The sequence below is a fragment of the Carcharhinus amblyrhynchos genome, chromosome 24, assembly GCF_965287045.1.
Source record: "Carcharhinus amblyrhynchos chromosome 24, sCarAmb.v2.hapA, whole genome shotgun sequence".
Classification (NCBI taxonomy): Eukaryota; Metazoa; Chordata; class Chondrichthyes; order Carcharhiniformes; family Carcharhinidae; genus Carcharhinus; species Carcharhinus amblyrhynchos.
In genome coordinates this window covers 32,351,765-32,376,901 of record NC_137347.1, presented here as the reverse complement: position 1 = coordinate 32,376,901, position 25,137 = coordinate 32,351,765, and the positions used below count along the sequence as shown (strand labels likewise).

The 25,137-nt window shown below is 44.0% G+C and overlaps 1 protein-coding gene across 2 annotated transcripts; it reads left to right on the top strand.

Moving 5' to 3' along the window:
- Nucleotides 1–1,100: 1,100 nt before the first annotated feature.
- LOC145357890 (V-type proton ATPase subunit d 2-like) lies at nt 1,101–17,733 on the top strand. Of its 2 annotated transcripts, XM_080211451.1 has the most exons (8): nt 1,101–1,282; nt 8,686–8,857; nt 9,159–9,337; nt 11,489–11,568; nt 12,717–12,794; nt 15,089–15,265; nt 16,096–16,173; nt 17,127–17,733. In XM_080211451.1, exons 1-8 carry the CDS (start codon nt 1,153–1,155, stop codon nt 17,286–17,288), a joined length of 1,056 nt encoding a protein of 351 aa, XP_080067577.1. In that variant the 5' UTR covers nt 1,101–1,152; the 3' UTR covers nt 17,289–17,733. The 2 variants fall into 2 exon arrangements, with proteins under 2 accessions (XP_080067577.1, XP_080067578.1); XM_080211452.1 differs by lacking the exon at nt 16,096–16,173.
- The last annotated feature ends 7,404 nt before the right edge of the window (nt 17,734–25,137 follow it).

Below are 25,137 nucleotides of genomic sequence, written 5' to 3'. Positions count from 1 at the left end.
CCTGTACCTGGGTCAGGAGTCTGTACAAGTCTTTACCTGGGTCAGGAACTTGCACACGTCTGTACCTGAGTCAGGAAATTGCACACACCTGTACCTGGGTCAGGAGCTTGCACACACCTATATCTTGGTCAGGAACTTGCACATATCTGTACCTGGGTCAGGCATCTGCTTGCCCCTGAATGTCTGGATCAGGAGTCTGCACGTACTTGTACCAGGGGCGGCAATCTGCGTACACCTGTAGCTACTTTAGAGTTCTATATATCCATATCGAGGACCGTATTGAGGACCTGCTGAGAAAGGACAGCAGGACTAGAGGGCACAGCCTCAAGATAAGTTGGGGGGCAGTTTAGAACAGAGTTGAGGAGGAACTTCTTCACTCAAAGGGTGGTGAATCTCTGGAATTCTCTGCCCGTTGAAGTGGTGGAGGCTACCCCGCTAAATATATTTAAGACACAGGTAGATAGGTTTTTGGTAGGCAAGGGAATTAAGGGTTACGGGGAGAAAGCAGGGAAGTGGAACTGAGCCACTTCAGATCAGCCATGATCTTATTGAATGGCGGGGCAGGCTCGAAGGGCTAGATGGCCTACTCCTGCTCCTATTTCTTATGTTCTTATGTTCTTATGTATTTATAATAAATTACTGAAAGTTTGTCAGAGCCCAGTACATCATAAAGGAAATTGAAACCAAAGCATTTGTGTACTTTTATATGGTGAGGAGGGATTGTGACAACCCAGGTAATGCTATAGTCAGTACGAAGGAAGAGGACAAATACATCACAGGAGCTGGAGAATAGATTCAGAAATTCAGGTTCCCTTAATGTACAAACTGCTATTTCCAGAAGGATTATCATTTAATCTGTAACATGATATGTTCGCGTTCCTGTAGATTTTGTTTTATAACAACATGAGGAAGGTAAAAGGGGAGGATTTACACTTTGGGGTAGAAATGAGCAGAGTTTTATCGGTCTCAGGGATCAGGAAATATTGTACAAAACACACACAGCCAGAATGACCCAGAAGCAGCCAGCTCCTCTCGGCTCTGCTGATGATATCACCAAGAGTTTTAATAGCCCTGACCTTCATTATGAGAAGGAGTGCAGCAGAAACCAACAAAAGAGACGCATCATTGCGAGAACTACAAACTGTTGCTTGAATGATGGGCTTTGCAGAGTTTTATTTTAATGTGGATAGCGGTTACCTGGAGGGACTGGTCAGAGGGTTTAAAGGTGGGATCCTGAAACAGGCGGATTTCCTCAATCTGGTGCAATGTCAGACTCTGGAGGGTGAGTTCTTGCTGAGCTTCTTTCTGTTTTTCTAGTTCTGTCAATGGGCAACAAAGAAAAGGGAAAGACTTGAAGTAACATAGCAAAGACAAGATATCACAAAGTGCATTACAGCCAATTAAGTACTTTTAGACTTTTCAAAGTGTTGTCATTGTAGTGTTGAAAATGTGACAGCCAATTTGCACACAGTAAGCTCATACAAACAACAAAATGATAATAATCACGTATTCCGTTTGTGATTTAGATTGTAAGGTAGATATTGTTTAGAACACCAGGGATATCTCCTCTGCTTTTCTTCAAAACTATGCAGTGAAATATCTCTTACATCCACCTGAGGGGGCAATGGGGTTACATATTAATGTATCACTGCAGCACTCCTTTAGTGCTTCATTTTAGTGCTCAAGCCCTGGACTGGGATTGGAACTGATTCAGAGGTGGCAGTGCTACTAACAAAGCAACAGTGAGGGTGGGGAGGGTGATGAGGGGATTGAGGGTTATTGAAAAGGGGAGACAGGGGAGAATGGCGGGTGGATGAAATGTGTAAAAAAAATGGGTTGAGGGTGGGGCAGGTGAATAGGGTGGGGATGTGGGTAAGTTGAGTAGGGTGGGGGCATGGGTAAATTGAGTAGAGTGCGGACATGGGTAAGTTGAGTAGGGTGGGGTTGTGGGGAGGGTGAATATGTGTGGAAGACAAGTAGGATAGGGGGGTGAGTAGGTGAGTGTGTGGGGAGGATGGGTAGGGTAGTGATGTGGGAAGGGTGATTAGGGTGGGGGGGTGAGCATGGTGGAGAGAGTAATGTGATGAATTTGTCTTTTGGCGCATTACCGAGCCCAGCTGTAGTAATATATGTAAGGAAGTATTTTTGCAAGGTATGGCCCATTTATGCGCACGCACGATCAATGAGATGCAGAGCGAGAAACAGAGAGAAGTAGCAGACATGAGTGAACACGCACCACAAATAAAGTAATGCTAATTTTTAGTTTTTACCAAAGTGCTCCCAAGTATCATGTCTCCAAATACACAACATGCAACCAACAAGGATCACAGTGATGTGCTTACTAAACCACTCGATAGAAGAGGTTTAAGAATTAAAGTCAAAAAAAGGAAACTTTTCACATTGTGTTGCTGCATATGTGGAGAACTAATGGATAATTGTGCACATGACAAAAAAAGGCACTAAAAACAAAAGCCAGCTCAAATGAGTATCTTGTGTGAATGAGAATGATGAGCTACTGGAAACATGGTTGCAAAATATGCACACAGGAAACCTACATGAGTAAAAAAAGGCAAGAGTTTTCAGCAGCGTTGGAACTTTTGATGAAAATGTGGAGCAATGGAACCCTTATACTGAACATTTGACTGTTTTGCACTGGCAAACAAAATAAATTAAGACATTATGGTGCCTACTTTCCTGAGTGCTATGGGAGGAAAAACTTGTAATCTTCCCCCATAGTCTTGTGCAGTCCGATAAACCAGGCACTAAAACATTCAAGCAGATTGTGGAAATTTTGCAAGCACATTTTCACCTAAGCTCCTGTTGATAGCAGAGTGTGTTACATTCCATAAAAAAGACTAGATAATTTGTTGCAACGCTTAAAAGTCTTGCAGAATATTGTGAATGTAGAGATATGCTTAAATAACACCACTTGTGACAGACTTGTTTGTGATCTACATTGTGAAGCAACACAAAAATGTTTGTTAACTGAGAGTAATCTCACTCTGCAGAAAGCCGTTGAAATTGCTGTTCCTGTGCAGCTGGCTGCAAAGGAAACCCAACAATTGAGTTCATCCCCTCAGATGCACAAAATGTCCACTGAATTGACACCCAAAGCCGCCAGGGCTCATACATGTTATCAGTGTACAAAGCCAGGACATTCTGCTGCTGAATGCTAGTGTAAAGATATGAATGGCAATGCTATGGAACAAAAGGATACAGAGTGTGCTTGCAGGAACAAAAAGTGAACTATAAATAAAAGTAAAAAGCAAGAATTAATCAAGATAACATTTAAAGTAAAGGGAGATTGTCCATGCTGCAGAACAGGGTCGAGAAGAGCAGAGTGACACACAGTAAGAGGAGGAGCTATTGTTACATATGCTAGCCATCAACAGTACTACAGATACTGGGTCACTCCACTGCTAGAAGGGCAGCTAATAAGGATGGTAGTTGGCACTGGGGCAGCAGTCTCGCTGATGCCGGAGTCTAACTACGATGAGAAACTCCAATACATTCCCTTAAGGCCATCAAGGATAGTGCTGAAGACATACATAGGAGAAGTGGTTCCCCTGAAGGCTGCATTGAAGTGGCTGCTCGATGAACAAAAAACAGATTTACCCCTACACGTAGTGAAGGGAAACTACCCAGCGATGATGGGTCGTGCATGGCTGGAGAAGATTCAACTGAACTAAACTGAAGTCCACATGATGGCCAATGGAGAATAAGGCCTCATAAAAATTTTTATAAAGCACATTGCTGTTTTCAATGAAGAACTAAAGAGCATGAAGGACTTTACAGGCAAATAAAAACAAAAGGTAAAATTTTTGAAAAGTAAAGCCCAAGCAAAATGTTTGAAGGCATGACCTGTACCATGTGCTACTAGGCCAAAGGTGGAGGCTGATTTGGAGCGACTTGTGAAGACAGCTTCAATGAATGGGCTATGTCTATTGTTATAGTCATCAAGAAAAATAGCTCCATCAGGATTTACAGGGACCTCAAGGTCACCATAAATCCAAAGATATGGGCTGAACAGTACCCATAACCTCACATCAAGGACCTGTTTGAAGGATAGGTGCGAGACAAACATTTCAGGCTTACTATCAGGTGAATGTGGACAAAAAGTCACATAATGGCCTGACATGCAATGGCCTGTTCAAGCACCGGAGATTGCTGTTTGGTTTCACGTGGGAAAGACCACTGTGTAAGACCTTTCAGCCAACATATGCCAAAGGGCTGATAACCAGGTAAAACCCATCAGATTGTGTGCTGAATCCTAACTCTATGCAAATATATTGAAGCTTCCCAGAGTGTAATATGACCGGTGAATATAGTTTGTAAAGAATTTTACTCTCTATAATGAAAATATTGTAATATATATAGTGTTCTCATTAATGAACTGAAGCACCCCAGAGTATATCTTGATCTCTGGAAAAAATGTGAATATCATTACACTTTACTGTTAGAACAATTTGAAACGTTTGGTAATGTGTCTTTCAGATTATATATGAATAAATTATATTTTTGCAAAGAAAATCTGCTGCTGCATTGTTTCAAAGGGCAATGGACCAGCTCCTGAGTGGACTGAGCAGAGTCCAGTGCCATCTGGACAACATCCTAGTCACTGGAAGAGATGAAGATGAGCACTTTCGAAACTTAGATGCCACTGTCCAGAGATTGGAAAACTGTAGTCTGCGAGTTCATAAGGACAAATGTGTGTTCTTTCAATTCTCTGGTGATTATTTGGGACATGAAATTGACACCATTGGCCTTCATAAATCTCCTGCTAAGGTTAAGCCATTATAGAAGCACCTGCACCTCAGAATATAAGCCAGTTACACTCCTTCCTGGGATTGTTGAATTATTATGGAGGATTTGTCTCAAACTTGGCAACAATTCTGAAACCATTATATAACCTCTTATGCCAGACCAAGATGTGGAAGTGGTCAGATGAGTACAATAACACCTTCATGCAAGCCAAAGAAGTGTTACCTTAAGTCTGATGCTCTCACACACTTTGATCCTACTTGACATTTGATGCATCCCCTTATGGTGTAGGGGCGGTGATCTCCCACATCATACCATTGGACTCATTGCTGTTGTTTCTTGAACCTTGAGCAAAGCTGATAGTAGCGATGCCCGGATTGAACGGGAATCAGGAAATGTCATCAGATCCTGAATGGAGAGAGTTTACATTGTTGACAGACCATTGTCCACTCACTACCATTTTTGGGCCACAGATGGGAATTCTGTCACTCTCAGCAAATTGAATGCAAAGATGGGCATTGCTCTTGTCTGCACACACTCACACCGTTAAACACTGCCAGTCTAGTTTACATTGTAATACAAATGGACTTTCAAAATTGCCACTGCCTGGCAATTCTTCAGACTGCTCGAAGGAGAATATTTTCTACTTAAAACAAATAGACAACATACCAGTCACATCTAGGTGAGTGAGAAAACACACTCAGTATGACACTGTACTCTCAAAAGTGATGGATATGGTTTTAGAAGTAAGACTTTAGGACAAATACTTTGCTTGAAATCCTACCAATCCGGGAGAACAGTGCTGTCACTGCAGTCAAGGTGTCTTCTGTGGGGGCTCAGTGATCATTTTGCCACCATTGAGGAAACTGGTGATATAGAAGCTACATGAAGGCCACTGTGAAATCAGAAGCCTGAAGGAAATAGCAAGAAAGTATTTCTAGTGGCCTGGACTTAATGTTGAGATAGAAGAAAAAGCTAGAACATATTCTTCTTAGAACATAAGAACATAAGAAATAGGAGCAGGAGTAGGCCAACTAACCCTTCGAGCCTGCCCCGCCATTCAATAAGATCATGGCTGATCTGTCGTGGCTCAGTTCCACATTCCCGCCCTCTCCCCATAACCCTTAATCCCCTCTCATCAAAAACCCATCAACCCGCGTCTTAAAAATATTTAGCAAGGTAGCCTCCCCCACTTCAACGGGCAGAGAATTCCAGAGATTCACCACCCTTTGAGTGAAGAAGTTCCTCCTCAACTCTGTTTTAAACTGCCCCCCCTTTATCTTGAGGCTGTGCCCCCTAGTCCTACTATCCTTTCTGAGCAGGAAGAGTCTCTCCACCTCTATCCTATCCATCCCATTCATCATCTTATATGTCTCAATGAGATCTCACCTCATTCTTCCAAACTCTAACGAGTACAAGCTTAATTTATTCAGCCTCTCCTCATAGCTCAACCCCCTCAACTCCGGCATCAGCCTAGTAAACCTCCTCTGCACTCCCTCCAAGGCCAAAATATCCTTGCGTAAGTACGGCACCCAAAACTGCACACAGTACTCCAGCTGCGGCCTCACCAATGCCCTATACAGCCGCAGCAAGACCTCCCTACTTTTATATTCAATCCCCCTCGCTATGAAGGCCAGCATCCCATTCGCCTTCCTGACCACCTGCTGCACCTGCAAGCTTGTTTTTTGCGACTCATGCACAAGGACCCTGAGGTCCCTCTGCACCGTCGCCTGCTGCAGTTTTTCTCCACGTAAGTAATAATCCTTCCTACCATTATTCCTACCAAAGTGGACCACCTCGCACTTGCCTACATTAAATTCCATTTGCCATTTCCTGGCCCATTCGCCCAGCCTATCTAGATCCTTCTGTAGACTCTCCCCACCCTCCGCACAATTTGCCTTTCCACCAATTTTGGTGTCATCAGCAAATTTCGACACCCTACACTCGGTTCCCTCCTCCAGATCATCTATATAAATGGTAAATAGCTGAGGCCCCAGCACCGACCCCTGGGGCACTCCACTAGTCACCATCCGCCAATCCGAATAGCACCCATTGACCCCCACTCTCTGCCTCCTATTTGACAACCAGTCCTCTATCCACGCTAACACCCTACCCCCAACTCCATGCCCCCTGACCTTCTGCAATAACCTCTTGTGAGGTACCTTGTCATATTCTTCTTGTGCAAAGGTAAGAAACCTGCGACCCTTAGTACCACTGCATCCATAGGAATGGCCTGAAGAAGCTTGGCAGCTGTGCATGTGGATTTTGCAATACCTCACCCTCTGTTTAAGTGTAGAAACAACCTCTCCTTCCTACATGAACATTAAAGAGCCACTGCTGATGCCAGTGCAAAGATGAAATTGCCAGCAGTTTGTCATCAACCATTCCAAGACAAACGACCTGCAGGCTGTTTGAATTTGTCATAGTGACTGACTCATTGAGTGGTGTTCATGTCAAACTCCTGTTGGGGATTTCGAATTGAAGGGAGAGGAAGTGTCTTGAATTGTGTTTTGGCTCACTATAGAACCTTGTTGTAGTAATGAATGCAAGGTAGTATTCTTGCGAGGTTTGACCCATTTGCGCACATGCAGAGGATGTAATGAGATGTAGAGTGAGAAATAGAGAAGCACCAGACCTCGGACGGGGTTTTGCAGCAGCACTCACCTCAAAACCAGAAAATTCCACCCAAGGTTAACAGACCTTAGCATGATAAGAACATAAGAAATAGGAGCAGGAGTAGGCCATCTAGCCCTTCGAGCCTGCCCCGCCATTCAATAAGATCATGGCTGATCTGTCGTGGCTCAGTTCCACTTTCCCGCCCTCTCCCCATAATCCTTAATCCCCTCTCTTATCAAGAACCCATCAACCCGCTTCTTAAAAATATTTAGCGAGGCAGCCTCCACCACTTCAACGGGCAGAGAATTCCAGAGACTCACCACCCTTTGAGTGAAGAAGTTCCTCCTCACCTCCGTTCTAAACCGCCTCCCCCTTATCTTGAGGCTGTGCCCCCTAGTCCTACTGTCTTTTTTGAGCGGGAAGAGTCTCTCCACCTCTATCCTATCCATCCCATTCATCATCTTATACGTCTCAATGAGATCTCCCCTCATTCTTCTAAACTCTAACGAGTACAAGCCTAGTTTATTCAGCCTGTCCTCATAGCTCAATCCCCTCAACTCCGGTATCAGCCTAGTAAACCTCCTCTGCACTCCCTCCAGGGCCAAAATATCCTTGCGCAGGTGCGGCGCCCAAAACTGCACACAGTACTCCAGCTGCGGCCTCATATCCATTACCACCCCCCCCCCCCGCCTCGCCCACTACAATTCCTGTGGCTGGTGGGATGAGAAAATTCCCCCCTTTGTGTATGCATGAGTTTCCACTGGGTGCTCCAGTTTTCTCCCACAGTCCAAAGATGTGCAGGTTAGGTGGACTGGCCATGGAAAATGCACAGGGTTACGGGGATAGGGGGGAGAGGTGGGCCTAGGTAAGATGCTCTTTTGAAGAGTTGGTGCACATTCAATGGGCCAAATGGCTTCCTTCTGCACAGTAGGGATTCTACACAGCACAAATAAAGTCCAGTTTAAGACCAGTTTTCACCAAAGTGATCCCAAGTTTCATCTCCAAATACACAGCAGGTGGATAGGATGGGGACGGGGGTAGGTAGATATAATTGTGGTGTGAGGAGGTTGATTTAGGTGGCTGTTGGGGGAATCCGGGGAAGGAGAAGTGGAATAGAGGGGAAAATGAGGAAGGAAGGGAAGATGGAGAAAAGGGAGTATATATGTGGAGGAATGGAGTAACTTAGCCTACACCAATCTAGGGTTAATACTCTTGCACTTAATAAATCTGGTGTTTAGTGTGTATTGGGTACTGTTTTGTGCAAATTTAACCGTTACCTAACCAGAGGCTCATGCTGTCTTTCTGCAGATCTGAAGCTGCACCTTCAGAGTACAGACTACGGCAGCTTTCTGTCCAATGAAACAGGCCCCCTCACAGTCTCTATTATTGATGATAAACTGAAAGAAAAACTGCTGGTGGAATTTGTCTATCTGCGGAATCATTCCTTGCAGCCACTCACTACCTTCCTGGATTATATCACGTTAGTAACCGGGACTTTGTACTATTTTATTGTCAAATTAACACTTTAAAGAGCCAGTTTAAATAGTTCTGAGGAAATGAACGTCTCAACACAGACACATTGTTCAATAAGTGAGTGAGAGCGACAGCGAGAATGACAGTGTAACAGAGGGAGTGATACTGAGTGTGACAGTGAGAGCGGCTGAGTTACAGCAGCCTACACTGGCCTGTACTGGAGATTGATTTTTAATTTGAACTTTCCAATGGCTCCAGTTCTCTGGAGTTCTTTGTAACTTATGCTCATTGGCTGCTCTGATTTAAAGGTACAGCTACATGATTGACAATGTTATCCTGCTGATTACTGGCACATTGCACCAGCGACCTATCTCAGAGCTCCTACCCAAGTGCCATCCCTTGGGTAGCTTCGAACAAATGGAGGCTGTTCACATTGCTCAGACCCCTGCTGAACTCTACAATGCTATCCTGGTTGATACTCCTTTAGGTAAGAACTGGACTTCAATGCCCCAAATTGGGTAGCTGATGCACAATAAAGAGCAAATATCTTATCATTAGCCTAGAGACCTGAAGTATCAAAAAACATAGGCCTATAGTATACTGGTTAGTATGTGTGTCTGAGTATCTCACTGTGTACTGTTTACTATCTGTGTCTGTGTATCTCGCTATTCACTGGTCAGTGCGTGTATCTTAGTATCTCACTGTCTACTGGTTACTATGTGTGTCTGAGTCTCTCACTGTGCACTGGTCAGTGTGTGTGTCTGAGTATCTCACTGTGTATTGGTTAGTATGTGTGTCCGACTGTCTCACTGTACTGGTCAGTATGTGTCTGACTGTCTCTTTACCTACTGGTCAGTGTGTGTGCCTGACTGTCTCTCTGTGAACTGGTCATTGTGTGTGTCTGAGTATCTCACTGTGTACTGGTTAATACGTGTGTCTGGGTGTCTGATTGAATACTGGTTAGTGTGCATGTCTGACTGTCTCACTGTGTACTGATTAGTATGTGTATTTGACTGTCTCTGTGTACTGGTCAGTGTATGTGTCTGACTGTCTCTCTGTGTACTGGTTAGTATGTGTGACTGACTACCTCTTTGTGTACTGGTCAGTGTCTGGGTCTGAGTCTCTCTTTGTACTGGTCAGTGTGTGAGTATCTCACAGTGTACTGGTTAATGTGTGTGTCTGGGTGTCTCATTGAGTACTGGTTAGTGTACATGTCTCACTGTGTACTGGTTAGTATATGTATCTGACTGTCTGTCTGTGTACAAGTCAGTGTGTGTGTCCGACTGTCTCTCTGTGTACTAGAACAAAGAATAAAGAACAAAGAAAATTACAGTGCAGGAATAGGCCCTTTGGCCCTCCAAGCCTGCACCGACAATGCTGCCCAATTTAACTAAACCCCCTACCATTCTGGGGACCATATCCCTCTATTCCCATTCTATTCATGTACTTATCAAGATGCCCCTTAAAAGTCACTACCGTACCCGCTTCTACTACCTCCCCTGGCAACGAGTACCAGGCACCCATTACTCTCTGTGTAAAAAATCTGCCTCGTACATTTCCTTTAAACTTTGCACTTTGCACCTTAAACCTGTACCCGCTAGTAATTGACTCTTCCACTCTGGAGAAAAGCTTCTGACCATCCACTTTGTCCGTCCCTCTCATATTCTTGTAGACTTCTATCAGGTCTCCCCTCAACCTCCGTCACTCCAGTGAGAACAAACCAAGTTTCTCCAACCTCTCCTCATAGCTAATGCCCTCCATACCAGGCAACATCCTGGTAAATCTTTTCTGTACCCTCTCCAAAGCCTCCACATCCTTTCAGTAGTGTGGCAACCAGAATTGAACACTATATTCCAAGTGTGGCCTAACTAAGATTCTATAAAGTTGCAACATGACTTATCAATTTTTAAACTCAGTACCGCGGTCAATGAAGGCAAGCGTACGGTATGCCTTCTTGACACCTTCTCCACCTGCATTGCCACTTTCAGTGACCTCTGTACCTGTGCACCCAGATCCCTTTGCCTATCAATACTCTGAAGGGTTCTGCCATTTACTGTATATTTCCTATTTGGGTAAGACCTTCCAAAATGCCTTACCTCACATTTGTCTGGATTAAACTCCATCTGCCATCTCTCTGCCCAAATCTCCAACTGATCTATATCCTGCTGTATCCTCAGATGGTCCTCATTGCTATCCGCAAATCCACCAACCTTTGTGTCGCCCGCAAACTTACTAATCAATCCAGTTACATTTTCCTCTAAATCATTTATATATATTACTGGTCAGTATATGTGTCTGACTGTCTCTCTGTGTACTGGTCAGTGTGTGTGTCTGAGTGTCTCACCATGTACTGATCAGTGCAGGGGTCTGAGTATCTAAGTATTGGTCAGTGCAAGGGACAACGTATCTATGCATTGGCGAGTGCAGAGATCCAGGTATCTGTATTGGGCAGTGCAGAGGTCTGAATATCTGGGTATTGGTCAGTACAGAGATCCTAGTGTCTGTCTGCATGTCAGTGTGGGTGCCTCACTGTGCAGGGGTCTGAATGTCTCCCTGTTACTATACACACCCAATTTTCAACTAAACGGCATCAGACTGTCTATATTTAAACACTCACCCGATGATTTCTATTTCCTAGCTTCCTTCTTCCAAGATTGCATTTCAGAGAATGACCTCGATGAAGTCAATATTGAAATATTACGAAATAAACTCTACAAGGTAAGAGCAATAATTCTGGTCAGATTGCAGCCAGTAATTTATTCACAGGCATCTAAAGTTTAAAGTTTATTTATTTATTAATCACAAGTAGGCTTACATTAACACTGCAATGAAATTACTGCGAAAATCCCCTAGTCGCCATACTCCGGCGCCTGTTCGGGTACACGGAGGGAGAATTTAGGATGGCCAATGCACCTAACCTGCACTTTTGGACTGTGGGAGGAAACCAGAGCACCCCGAGGAAACCCACACAGACACGTGGAGAATGTGCAAACTCCATGCAAACAGTGACCAAAGCCCGGAATCAAACCCAAGTTCCTGGCATTGTGAGGCAGCAGTGCTAACTACTGTGCCACTGTGCCACCTTGCTGTTATGAGAACATAATAATAAGAACAGGGTTGGTCGGAATAGACGCCTCAAACCTGTTTCCTTATTCAATAAGATGATGGCTTTTTTTTTACATCACCTCCATTTGCTCCACTCTCCCCATAGCCCCTGATTTCCTCAGTGCCCAAACAGTTGTCAATTTGCTGACTGAGCAATCGCAGCTCTTTGGGATGGAGAATTCGAAAGATTTCCAACCTTCTGAGTGAAGAAATTTCTCCTCATCTCAATGATAAATGGCCAACTCCTTGAGACGAACTTATTTCATGGATAAACTTTATCTACTCCTTCCTGTAAATCCTGGATATTTGTTACTATATATAAACAACTCAAACCCATCATAGATTTATAGAATCCTAAAGTACAGAAGAGGCCATTCAGCCCATTGGGTCTGAACCAACCACAATCTCATCCAGGCCATATCCCCATAACCACATGCATTTACCCTATCTAGTTCCCTGACACTAAGGGGCAATTTAGCGTGGCCAATCTACCTAACCCGCACATCTTTAGACTGTGGGAGGAAACCGGAGCACCCAGAGGAAACGCACACAGACACGGGGAGAACATGCAAACTCCACACAGACAGACATTAATTAGATTCCAGCCTGTAAGTCACTCCAAGATATCTGTTTTCTATCTATATATTAGCCCCATTGAAACCTCAGTTACATTAACTTGATTTCTTTAATCAAACTGAGCAAAGCCATTGATAAATGATTTCCTGCTCATGAGCTTCAGGGTTGTCATTTTACTGTTTCAGGCTTATCTCGAATCATTTTACAGCTTCTGTAAAGAACAAGGTGGGCAGACAGAAGAAGTGATGTGCCCCATTCTGCAGGTAAGCATTTTAACCATTTGCTCCACTCTGACAATCCAGAGACCCATTAAATTAGGCATTGAGCAACGAACAATTAGTTGAGATGCAAGTTTGAGCCCAGTCACAGGGAGTTCAAAGACCAGTAGGTAGGGTGGGATCTGTGTAGCCATCTAAAGTGGTTTCCATTATTATCATTAATTTCACGGGTTAAGAGAGCACGTGCTATCAAATTCTGGGGTCTGTGTATGAGGACAAAGTAAGACAAAGACCAAAGCAATAGATTGGAAAGGATCTAATTTTGAGTGGTTAAGAATTGAAATAGGGAACAGAAACTGGAAAAACATTACAGAGAAAGTGTAAGTACAGCAGTGACAAATAGTTAAACCTGTGATCAGTGGAGTTCCGCAGATGTATATTCCACTTAAACACAAGAAGAAAAGTAGCCAATAATGAAACACCATAGATAAATAAGATGAGTGAAATAACAAATGCCATGCAAAAGGAAACAAAGACGAGAATGACAAACAGGAATATAAAGAACAAAAGAAATCAAAAAACAGGAATTAGGTAAGTTAAAAGGAACTACAAATTAAATTATCGAAGAATGTAAAAACAAATTATTCAACAGACACGTAAAATTGTGACAGCTTTAGATAAAATAGATAAAGAAAAATTGTTCCCATCAGTTGATGGTCCAGGGACTATGGGGCAAAGATTTAAAGTTTCAAGCAAGTTAAGAAGGGAGGATTGTGTGGAAAAACTTTCTTTACACAGAGAGTAGTAATGATCTGGAACTTGCTGCCTATGAAGGTGGTGGAATTGGAGACATGAATGATTTTGAAAGGAAATTGGAAAAGCACAGGAAGCAAATAACCATGCTGAGCTGCACGGATGGGATAGATGAGTGGGACTGACTGGAATGCTTTACAGAGAGCCAGGTAGACTTGATGGGCCAATGGCCTCATTCTGTGCCATTATGGCTATAATTCCATAGCTCTAAATAAAAAACGATGCACAAATAAACTCACAGGTACTGAGTACCTGCAGAAGTAATGAATGTCTCTTTCAGTATTAGAAGGCTAAGAAAATTAGGCATGTCCACTTCAGCTCTCACCAATTTCTACAGATGCACCATCGAAAGCATTCTTTCTGGTTGCATCACAGCTTGGTATGGCTCCTGTTCTGAGTAAGACCACAAAAAACTATAAAAGGCTGTGAACGTAGCCCAATCCATCACGCAAACCAGCCTTCCATCCATTGACTCCATCTACACTTCCCACTGCCTCAGGAAAGCAGCCAGCATAATCAAGGGCCCCACGCATCTGGGCATATTCTCTTCCACTTTGTTCCGTCAGGAAAAAGATACACAAGTCTGAAAAAATGTACCAACTGACTCAACAACTTCTTCCCTGCTGCCATCAGAATTTTGAATGCTCCTATCACACATTAAGCTGATCTTTCCCTACACTCCACCAGTATCTGCACCCTCTCCTTTCCTTATCCCCTATGTACTCTATGAATGGTATGTCTTATCTGTCACAGCTCACAAGAAACAATACTTTTCACTGTATCCCAATACAGGCGACAATAATAACTCAATTCAAAAATAGGGAAACTAACAAAGAGATCATAAAGATATAAAGACATTTTGGATTTAGGGGGTGATAATTGTTATGCAAGTTAAAATTAGAGAGGCTAAGACCCCCCTGGTCTGGCAGGATTGTCACTTGCAACACTGTATATTAAAATAAGTTATGGAACAGATTCCAGAGGTTCCCTCTGTTCTTGCACTCCTTAAGAATTTTACCCTTGTTTTATAGCAATGTGTTTCCTACCAAAGTGCATCACCACACACTTCTCCACATTTAACTTTATTTGCCACCTATCTGCCCACTCCACTACATGTATTTCTGAAGTTCTATCCTGAAGATCCAGATTATTATCTTGTGGGGGAGCCCCACACTAGGACCATGAATAAAAGATCATTGCTAATAAATTCAAAAGGGAGCTCATGAGGAAATACAGGGAATAGTGAGAATGTGGAACTCCTGATCAAAGAAAGTTGAAGCAAATAGAACAGGTACATTTAAGGGGAACCTAGATAAGTACTTGAGGGAGAAAAGAAAGAAAGGTCTGTTGATGAGGTTAGATGAAGTGAAATGGGAAGAGACTCATGTGGAATATGAACACTGCCTTAGACCATTTGAGAGGATAGCTTGTGTCTGCACTTTAATATGTCTGATTCTGGGATATCTCTGTATGAGCACATTCTTACTCTGAGATTCTCTCTCACTCCCCGGTATTTTCCTGCCTAGTTTGAAGCTGACCGCCGTGCGTTTGTCATCACTCTGAACTCCTTTGGCACTGAGCTAAGCAGAGAGGATCGGGCTGCACTTTACCCTTGCTGCGGCAGGCTATACCCAGATGGTTTGACACTCTTGTCCAAAGCTGAGGATTTTGAGCATGTGCGTGCAGTTGCTGAATATTATGCGGTATGTTCTCTCACTGATTCCGTAGCTCTGGTTATTATTTTGATCAATGTTCAGTCGATGTGCCCTTCCTTTCATGGCCAGTCACATTTTCCCACTCTGTCCTGGATTCCGTCCTTTCATTCAAAGAATGAAAGAGAAGGTTCTGAACCCCATCCGGAGCCCACCATTCCCCATGTGGACAGCTGCGATAGTCTCTATCTGAGTGACTGACCTCCCACATCACCTCCCCTGGCTCCATGAGGAATCTTTAGGCCATGTTCTCCATTCCCCCACACAATGATTATCTCTATCACTGGTGGATTTAAAGCCCGTGAACTGTATTTTGTTTCAGGTAAGTGGAACAGCCTTGTCAGAGCCAATGAGCAGGCCTGACGAGACAGGAGGTAGGTGGGTGAGGTTCAGAGGCGGCAGCCTTTTCTGCTGGTGGGGGTGGGTGCCTGCATTGGGCACAGAGTGCCTGAACAAGCGGGATGGCCCTACACAAGCCACAGCCAGGTTGCCAGAATTTACCTAGTGGTCTCTCCACCTGGTGGCTGCCTGTGATCTCAGTGGTGGTGGGAAGATGCCCTTTAGTGGCATTAACTCACTGTTTAAAAGCCTGAAATGACCTGAAGGCAAATGGGCTGCCCAACACCTAACCTGCCACTGATAAAATACTAGTGGGGATGGGTAGGCAAGGCGCCCTCATCTCATCTTATTTTGTATCTCCCCCACTCTGCCTTTCAGCCTGTTCCCAGTGGGTGGCTGGGGGGGGAGGGGAATTCCAGCTTGTGGGACCCTTTCCCAGGATGGTGTTTATTTCTGACCTGCCTCTTATTCTCTTCTGTCAGGAATATAAATTCTTGTTTGAAGGTGCAGAGAAGAATTCAGATGAGAAAACCCTGGAGGACAAGTTCTTTGAATATGAGGTAAAGGCTGTAATTGGGCCTCTTAGACCTCTCACCCTTTCACCCTCTTTCATCAACAGTACCCCACTCACAGCGGTAGAGTGGTTAGCATGGCTGCCTCACAGCACCAGGGAGTTGGGTTCGATTTCCGGCTTGGGTCACTGTCTTTGCAGAGCCTACACACGTTCTCCCTGTGTCTATGTGGGTTTCCTCTGGGTGCTCCAGTTTCCTCCCACAGTCTGAAAGACGTGAATTGGATGCTAGATTCTCCCTCAGTGTAGCCGAACAGGTGCCAGAATGTGGCGACTGGGGGATTTTCATAGTAACTTCATTGCAGTGACTTTGATACAAATAAATAAAGCAAAAAGCAATCCTCTCTTCCTTTCAGCCACCACCTTCTGCTCCTTCAACCCCTCCACCACCTCCACCACAATGAGTATCAGGCCGGCTGCATTTTATTTCTGTGGCGTTTGAGTCAAGGCCATATTTCTGGATTGGTTATTTTAAATAAATTGGCCAGATGCTGGGTCAGACTCCGCCTGATGATCAAGACATGCTGCAGAGCAAAGGATGGAAGTTGGGAGCTGTCACAACTCATAAAAACCTGAAGCATCCCAAATAATGACTACCTTTTGCTTTGGAGCTTTCTGTGAGAAACATTTGGGAAACACCCTGAACTGAAGCCTCGGTGGAAACATTGGGAATGGGCACTGCGACATCAGTTAAACCACATTGAAATAGTTCCTGCCCAAAATCAAACAGGAATGAGGTGACAGGGACCGAGGGATGCAAAGACATTGACAGGGCTCAGCCAAGGGAAAAAACAGGGGGCCTTAACAAAGGAAACTAATCCCCAGAAGAAATAGCTCATCCATCTCAATCCAGGTGCTCACATATCCCATGAGGTACGCCCCTCATGACCGTGGCCTCATACCCTTTTGTCTGAGTGTAACTCTCACTCTCTTCCTTACCAGGTGAAGCTCAATGTGCTGGCATTTGACAACCAATTTCACTTTGGGGTGTTTCATGCTTATATGAAGCTGAAGGAGCAGGAATGTCGGAATATTGTCTGGATTGCAGAATGTATAGCCCAGAGGCATCGCACTCGAATCGATAACTACATCCCTATACTCTAACCACAAGTCACCTAAAGCATTACTGGTACCATTATTAACCAGTCACCAACCCCTGTGACTTGTCCCAGTAACTAATCCTCAGTAACCAGCTTACAGCAACTTATTCTGAGTAACCACCTCACCTTCCAACCTCAAGTAACCTGCTCTTTGCTCATCTTGAGACAATAATCAAGCTTCAGTCATTTGCTGATTTCTGGATAATACAGCCAAAAAGATTGGATAGTAGACTAACCATTAGCTCAGCCCCTGGGCTGGAGATACTGTGATCCTAGGAACTCCTCCCTCATTGCTATCTGATTTCAGGGGTTCTGCTAAATTATCTTGCTTCATTTTGATTTGATATGGAAAGCAAACAGTGTTGCAATGGATACACTCTGCCTCAGATGTCCAATCAGAAATGGGAACTATTCTTTGTGTACAAAATAGTTTATTAAACAATACCTTTCTCATCTAACAGGCTTCTTAATTTCTGTCAAATTTAACATAAGAAATAGGAACAAGAGTAGGTGGCCCCTTAAACCTGCACCACCATTAAATAAGATCATGGCTGATCTGAATGTGGACTTAACTCCACTGTCCTGTCTGCTATCAGAACTCTTGACTCACTTCTAGATCAAAAACTGTCTTGACTATAATCAATGACCCAACCTCCTCTGCTCTTTGGTTAGAGAATTCACGAAACACAATACATATGGGTGATTGTTGCATTGCCCAATTATATCAGATATTGTGGTTTACACACTGTACCAGGCACACTGTGTATTGTCATTTACACACTGCACCAGTCACACTGTATATTTTGATTTACGTATTGCACCAGTTAGACTGTGTATTGCGATTTACACACTGTATCAGGCACACTGTGTATTGTGGTTTACACACTGTACCAGTCATACTGTGTATTATGATTTACACATTGTAACAGTCACACTATGTATTGTGATTTACACACTGTACCAGTCACACTGTGCATTGTGATTTATGCACTGTACCAGTCACACCATGTATTGTGTTTTACACACTGCACCAGTCACACTGTGTATTGTGAATTTCATACTATACCAGTCACACCATGTATTGTGATTTACACACTGCACCTGTCACACTGTGTATTGTGGTTTACACACTACACCAGTCATACTGTGTATTGTGGTTTACACACTGTACCAGTCACACTGTGTATTGTGATTTATACACTGCATCTGTCACACTGTGTATAGTGGTTTACACACTGTTGCAGTCACATTGTGTATTGTGGTTTACACACTGTCGCAGTCACACTGCGTATTGTGATTTATACACTGCATCAGTCACACTGTGTGTTGTGATTTACACACTGCACCTGTCACACTGTTTATCGTGATTTACACATTCTACCAGTCACACTGTGCATTGTGCTTTCACTGCAGCAGTCATACTGTGCATTGTGCTTTATGCACTGTACCTGTCACCCTGTGTATTGTGATTTACACATTATACCAGTCAAACTGTGTATTGTGATTTATGCACTATACCATCCACACTGTGTATTACGGCTTTCACTGCACCTGACATTGTATATTGTGATTTACACACTGTACTAGTCACACTGTGTATTGTGATTTATGCACTGTACCTGTCACACTGTGTATTGTGATTTACACATTGCAACAATCACACTGTATTGCAATTTACACACTGTACCAGTCACACTGTGTATGTGACTTATGCGCTGTACCAGTCATAAGAACATAAGAAATAGGAGCAGGAGTAGGCCAACTAGCCCTTCGAGCCTGTACCGCCATTCAATAAGATCATGGCTGATCTGTCGTGGCTCAGTTCCACATTCCCGCCCTCTCCCCATAACCCTTAATCCCCTCTCTTATCAAAAACCCATCAACCCGCGTCTTAAAAATATTTAGCGAGGTAGCCTTCACCACTTCAATGGGCAGAGAATTCCAGAGATTCACCACCCTTTGAGTGAAGAAGTTCCTCCTCAACTCCGTTCTAAACCGCCCCCCCTTTATCTTGAGGCTGTGCCCCCTAGTCCTACTATCCTTTCTGAGCGGGAAGAGTCTCTCCACCTCTATCCTATCCATCCCATTCATCATCTTATACGTCTCAATGAGATCTCCCCTCATTCTTCTAAACTCTAACGAGTACAAGCCTAATTTATTCAGCCTGTCCTCATAGCTCAACCCCCTCAACTCCGGCATCAGCCTAGTAAACCTCCTCTGCACTCCCTCCAAGGCCAAAATATCCTTGCGTAAGTACGGCACCCAAAACTGCACACAGTACTCCAGCTGCGGCCTCACCAATGCCCTATACAGCCACAGCAAGATCTCCCTACTTTTATATTCAATCCCCCTCGCAATGAAGGCCAGCATCCCATTCGCCTTCCTGACCACCTGCTGCACTTGCAAGCTGGGTTTTGCGACTCAGGCACAAGGACCCCGAGGTCCCTCTGCACCGTTGCCTGCTGCAGTTTTTCTCCACGTAAGTAATAATCCTTCCTACCATTATTCCTACCAAAGTGGACCACCTCGCACTTGCCTACATTAAATTCCATTTGCCATTTCCTGGCCCATTCGCCCAGCCTATCTAGATCCTTCTGTAGACTCTCCCCACCCTCCGCACAATTTGCCTTTCCACCAATTTTGGTGTCATCAGCAAATTTCGACACCCTACACTCGGTTCCCTCCTCCAGATCATCTATATAAATGGTAAATAGCTGAGGTCCCAGCACCGACCCCTGGGGCACTCCACTAGTCACCATCCGCCAATCCGAATAGCACCCATTGACCCCCACTCTCTGCCTCCTATTTGACAACCAGTCCTCTATCAACACTAACACCCTACCCCCAACTCCATGCCCCCTGACCTTCTGCAATAACCTCTTGTGAGGTATCTTGTCAAACGCCTTCTGAAAATCAAGAAAAACCATATCCACCGGCTCTCCTCTATCCACCACCCTAGACACATCCTCATAGAACTCCAGTAAATTTGTCAGACACGACTTCCCTTTAACGAAACCGTGCTGCGTCTGCTCTATCAAGCAGTTCCCCTCAAGATGCCTTACTGTGTATTGTGATTTACACACTATACCAGTCATACTGTGTATTGTGATTTACACACTGCACCAGTCACACTGTGTATTGTGACTTACACACTATACCAGTCACACGGTGTATTGTAATCTTCACACTGTACCAGTCACACTGTGTATTGTGATTTACACACTGTACCAGTCACACTGTGTATTGTGGTTTACATACTGCTGCAGCCCCATTGTATATTGTGATTTACACACTGTACCAGTCACACTGTGTATTGTGATTTACACACTGTACCAGTCACACTGTGTATTGTGATTTACACACTGTACCAGTCACATTGTATATTGTGATTTACACACTGCTGCAGTCACATTGTATATTGTGATTTACACACTGTACCAGTCACACTGTGTGATGTGATTTACACACTGTACCAGGCACACTGTGTATTGTGATTTACACACTGTACCAATCACACTGTGCATTGTGGTTTACACACTGCTGCAGTCACACCGTATATTGTGATTTACACACTGTACCAGTCACATTGTATATTGTGATTTACACACTGTACCAGTTACACTGTGTATTGTGATTTACACACTGTACCAGTCACACTGTATGTTGTGATTTACACACTGTACCAGTCACACTGTATGTTGTGATTTACACACTGCACCAGTCACACTGTGTATTGTGACTTACACACTGCGCCTGTCATACTATGTATTGTGATTTACACACCGCACCAGTCACAATGTGTATTGTGATTTACACATTGTACCAGTCACACTGTGTATTGTGATTTACACATTGTACCAGTGTATTCTGATTTACACACTGTACCAGTCACACTGTATGTTGTGATTTACACACTGTACCAGTCACATAGGATAGTTTAAGAAATTTAATTCAGCTTTAAAAAGCAGGGAAAAAATACTAGCTTCAGCAAAGGTAAAGCTGCTGGATTATTATAAAAACCTAACTGTTCACTAATGTTCTTTGAGGAGGAAATCTACCTTCCTTATCCAGTATGATCTCTATGTGATGCCAAACTAAATCACCTCAGAAATGGACAGTTATGTCAAATTGCTGTGTAGCAGTTCATGAATAAAGCCAACACCAACTTTCCTGGGCAACTAGAGATGGATAATGAAGCTGACTTTGTCATTGATGCCTGTATCTTTGCTGATGAATTTGCTGACAACACCAAAGTTGGAGTTGTAGACAGTGAGGATGGATGTTACAGTTTGCAGAGGGACATAGATAAGCTGCAGAGCTGGGCTGAGAGGTGGCAGATAGAGTTTAGTACGGAAGAGTGTGAGGTGATTCACTTTGGTAAGAGTAACAGGAGTACAGAATATAGGGCTAATGGAAGAACTCTTAGTAGTGTTGACGAGCAGAGCGATCTCAGGGTACATGTGCATAGCTCCCTGAAAGTTGGCACCCAGGTTGATAAAGTTGTTAAGAAGGCGTACGGTGTGTTAACTTTTATTGGTAGAGGGATTGAATTTTGGAGCTGTGAGGTCATGTTACAACTGTACAAAACTCTGGTGCAGTTGCACTTGGAGTATTGCGTACAGTTCTGGTCGCCGCATTATAAGAAAGATGTGGAGGCATTGGAAAGGGTGCAGAGGAGGTTTACCAGGATGTTGCCTGGTATGGTGGGAAGGTCTTATGAGGAAAGGCTGAGGGACTTGAGGTTATTTTCATTGGAGAGAAGAAGGTTACGAGGTGACCTGATTGAGGCATACAAGATGATCAAAGGACTGGATAGGGTGGACAGTGAGAGCGTTTTACCTCAGATGGTGAGGGCAACACAAGGGGACATAACTTTAAATTAAGGGGTGGTAATTATAGGACGGATGTCCGAGGTAGGTTCTTTACTCAGAGGGTAGTAAGGTCGTGGAATGCCCTGCCTGCAGCAGTTGTGGACTCGCCAACTTTAAGGGCATTCAAATGGTCAGTGGACAGGCATATGGATAACATTGGAATAGTTTAGGTTAGAGGGTCATTAGATTGGTTCCACTGGTTGGCGCAACATCGAGGGCTGAAGGGCCTGTACTGCGCTGTAATGTACTATGTTCTATGTATCTGGAGAATTTTGTTTTAAACTGTAACAGTATTAGCAACAATAACAGTTGCAATAACAAACAGATCGTAACAGTAAAAACAATAGGGTGAATAATAACAGTAATTTAACAACAATACAAGAGCTTGGTTTTAGTATCCTGACTAATATACACCAAGGAGACAGATCATTATTAAATCCCTCCTTTGATCTCCTTTTTAAAGAATCATCTGGGATTTTACCCCTCAATATAATCCAAGAAATTAACTATGCTAGATTAAGTTTGCTGATCCATGTAACACAAACCAGTTGGCATTGAAATTAGATTATCTTATAGCTTTAGTTAAATCAGATGGGATAGATTCACCTCATTGTACCAATGCTGGATAATGGGATTTTAACACTTAGTCAGTCACATAGTATGTAATGAATTTCTCCCACTGTGTCAGTAACATGCTGGGCCAATGGTGTCTACTTGAACTGTAAAGCTGTCCCAGTCCAATTTAGTCTGATGGATTCTTCTATGTTTAGGAATTGACTTCCTTTGCTGGTATGAATTGGTCTGTCTGAGGCTTTGAGCTTAAACCCTCATATGACTCATGAAGTCTGCCTTACCCAGTTCTCAATTCAGTTAAAAGATCTACAAAATTTCCTGCAACTAAACTTAGGATTTTGCTGTTTGGATAGTTGGGAAACAGGATTTTGTTTTATTTGCTCTGAAGATGTGAACATCACAGGCAAGACCAACATTTCTTGCCCATCCCTAATTGCCCTTTTGAAAGTTTCAGTGAGCTGCCTTCTTGAACCACTGTAGTCCGTGTGTAGGTACATCCACAGTGCTGTTAGGGAGTGTGTTCCAGGATTTTGACCCATCAACAGTGTAAGGAATGATGATATATTCATTCCCATGTCAAAATGACTTGAAAGAGAACTTGCGGATGCTGCTGTTCCTATGCATCTGCTGCCCTGGCCATTTTAGATAGTAGAAGTTGCAGATTTGGAAGGTGCTGTTGAAAAAAGAGCTCCCAACTCTGCAGCCAGGATCTAAATCAGCACAAACTGGTGGAAAGACAATCTCTTCACTCTGATGCCTGCAAGAGGTGTATATGAATTGAGTGGATGATTATGGTGAGCAAGTAATTGAAATATTGACATATTGGGGCATCTTGCAAAAATTATGTTAAAGTACACTGTTGGAACTTGGTAAAATGAGGCTTGTACACTAGGTTAGGGGAAGGGGAATTAAATTACATTATGATAAAAATAAAAATAAATTACTGTGGATTCTGGAATCTGAACCAAAAACAGAAAATGCTGGAAAATGTCAGCAGGTCTGACAGTATCTGTGGAGAGAGAATAGAACCACTAGCTGCGATTCTCCCATCCCAATCTGCAACTTTTCTGGCGGGGAGAGTGGAATGAAGAGGGAGGCAATCAGGGCCCCCAGGGTGTTGGGTGGCGGGGGTGCCCTTTGGGCATGGGCACCCTGGCAATGCCAGCCTGTGCCCCCAGCACTGCCCAAGGGTCAAAGTGCCCATGCCTGGGGGCACCTCAGCACTGCCACAGGCATTGGCCAGTGCTAAAGGGGTGGAACCTATTGAGGGTGAGTCCCAAGGGTGATCAGTGGGGATGGAGGGGTCCCGCTGCCACTCTGCATTGAGATCGGTTGGGATGGAGAAAGGGCAGCGATGGGGTCGGGCTGCAGGGGTGGGCGTGGTCTGCCGGGGGGCCTGCCTCCTGGGTGGAGGGGTTTGACCCCAGGAGGTGAGGGGGGTGAGGGGGGGGTGGGTGGATTGCCACTGCTGGGGGGAGGAGTGGGTTAGACATTGGGGTGGGGTGGGTGGGTGGGTGGGGAGGGGCAGGGGGGTGGTGTCAGGGCTGGCCGGGAATTGTTGTGGGGGCCACGATCGGGCCATGCGGGGGGCAGCACTGTGGGAGTCCCTGGCTGGCCAGAGATTGAGCTGGCCAGCAAATGGGGAGACTGACAGATTAGGGCCACTGTATATGCACAGAGTTCCAGAACTGTCAGAACCGGCGTGAATAGATCCCACCGCCCCCCCCCAGGTTTTTAATGAGATTCACAATTAGGATCCCTGTCATGTACAGGGTGCGGAGTTTCGGGTGAGAAGTTAAACTTAGAAAACAGTCGGGATCTAGAACAATTTTCCTGCCAATTCAGCACTTTTGGGAGAATCGCGGCCAATGTTTCAAGTCTGGATGACCCTTTGTCATTGTTTTCCATGTTTAATTGCAAACAGCTGTGCTGCTTTACACATCAGCGGAGTGCTCAGATCATAAAGTACCAGCACTAGAAGAACTCACATTCATATTGTGCCTTTTATAACCTCAGGATGTAGCAAACACAAACAATCAAATATTTTTTGAAGTGTAGTCACTGCTGTAATGCAGGAAACACAACAGCCAGATCCTGCAAACAGTAATGTGATAAAGAACAAACCATCTGTTTTGGTGATGTTAGATGAGGAATAAATATTACTCAGGCCACAAGCTTAGTCTCTTCTGCTCTTCTTCCAATAGTGCTGTAGGGCTGCTTACATTTACAGGGCCAGTTTTAGTATCTTATATGAAAGACAGCACCTCCAACAGTACCACACTTCTTCAGTACTACATTGGAATGTTAGCCTGGATAATGTGCTCAACTCTCTGGACTAACTTTAGAACCTAATTGTAATGCAGAGGTAAAAGAGAACTAATGCTGAATTATATCTACTAGATTAGAGGA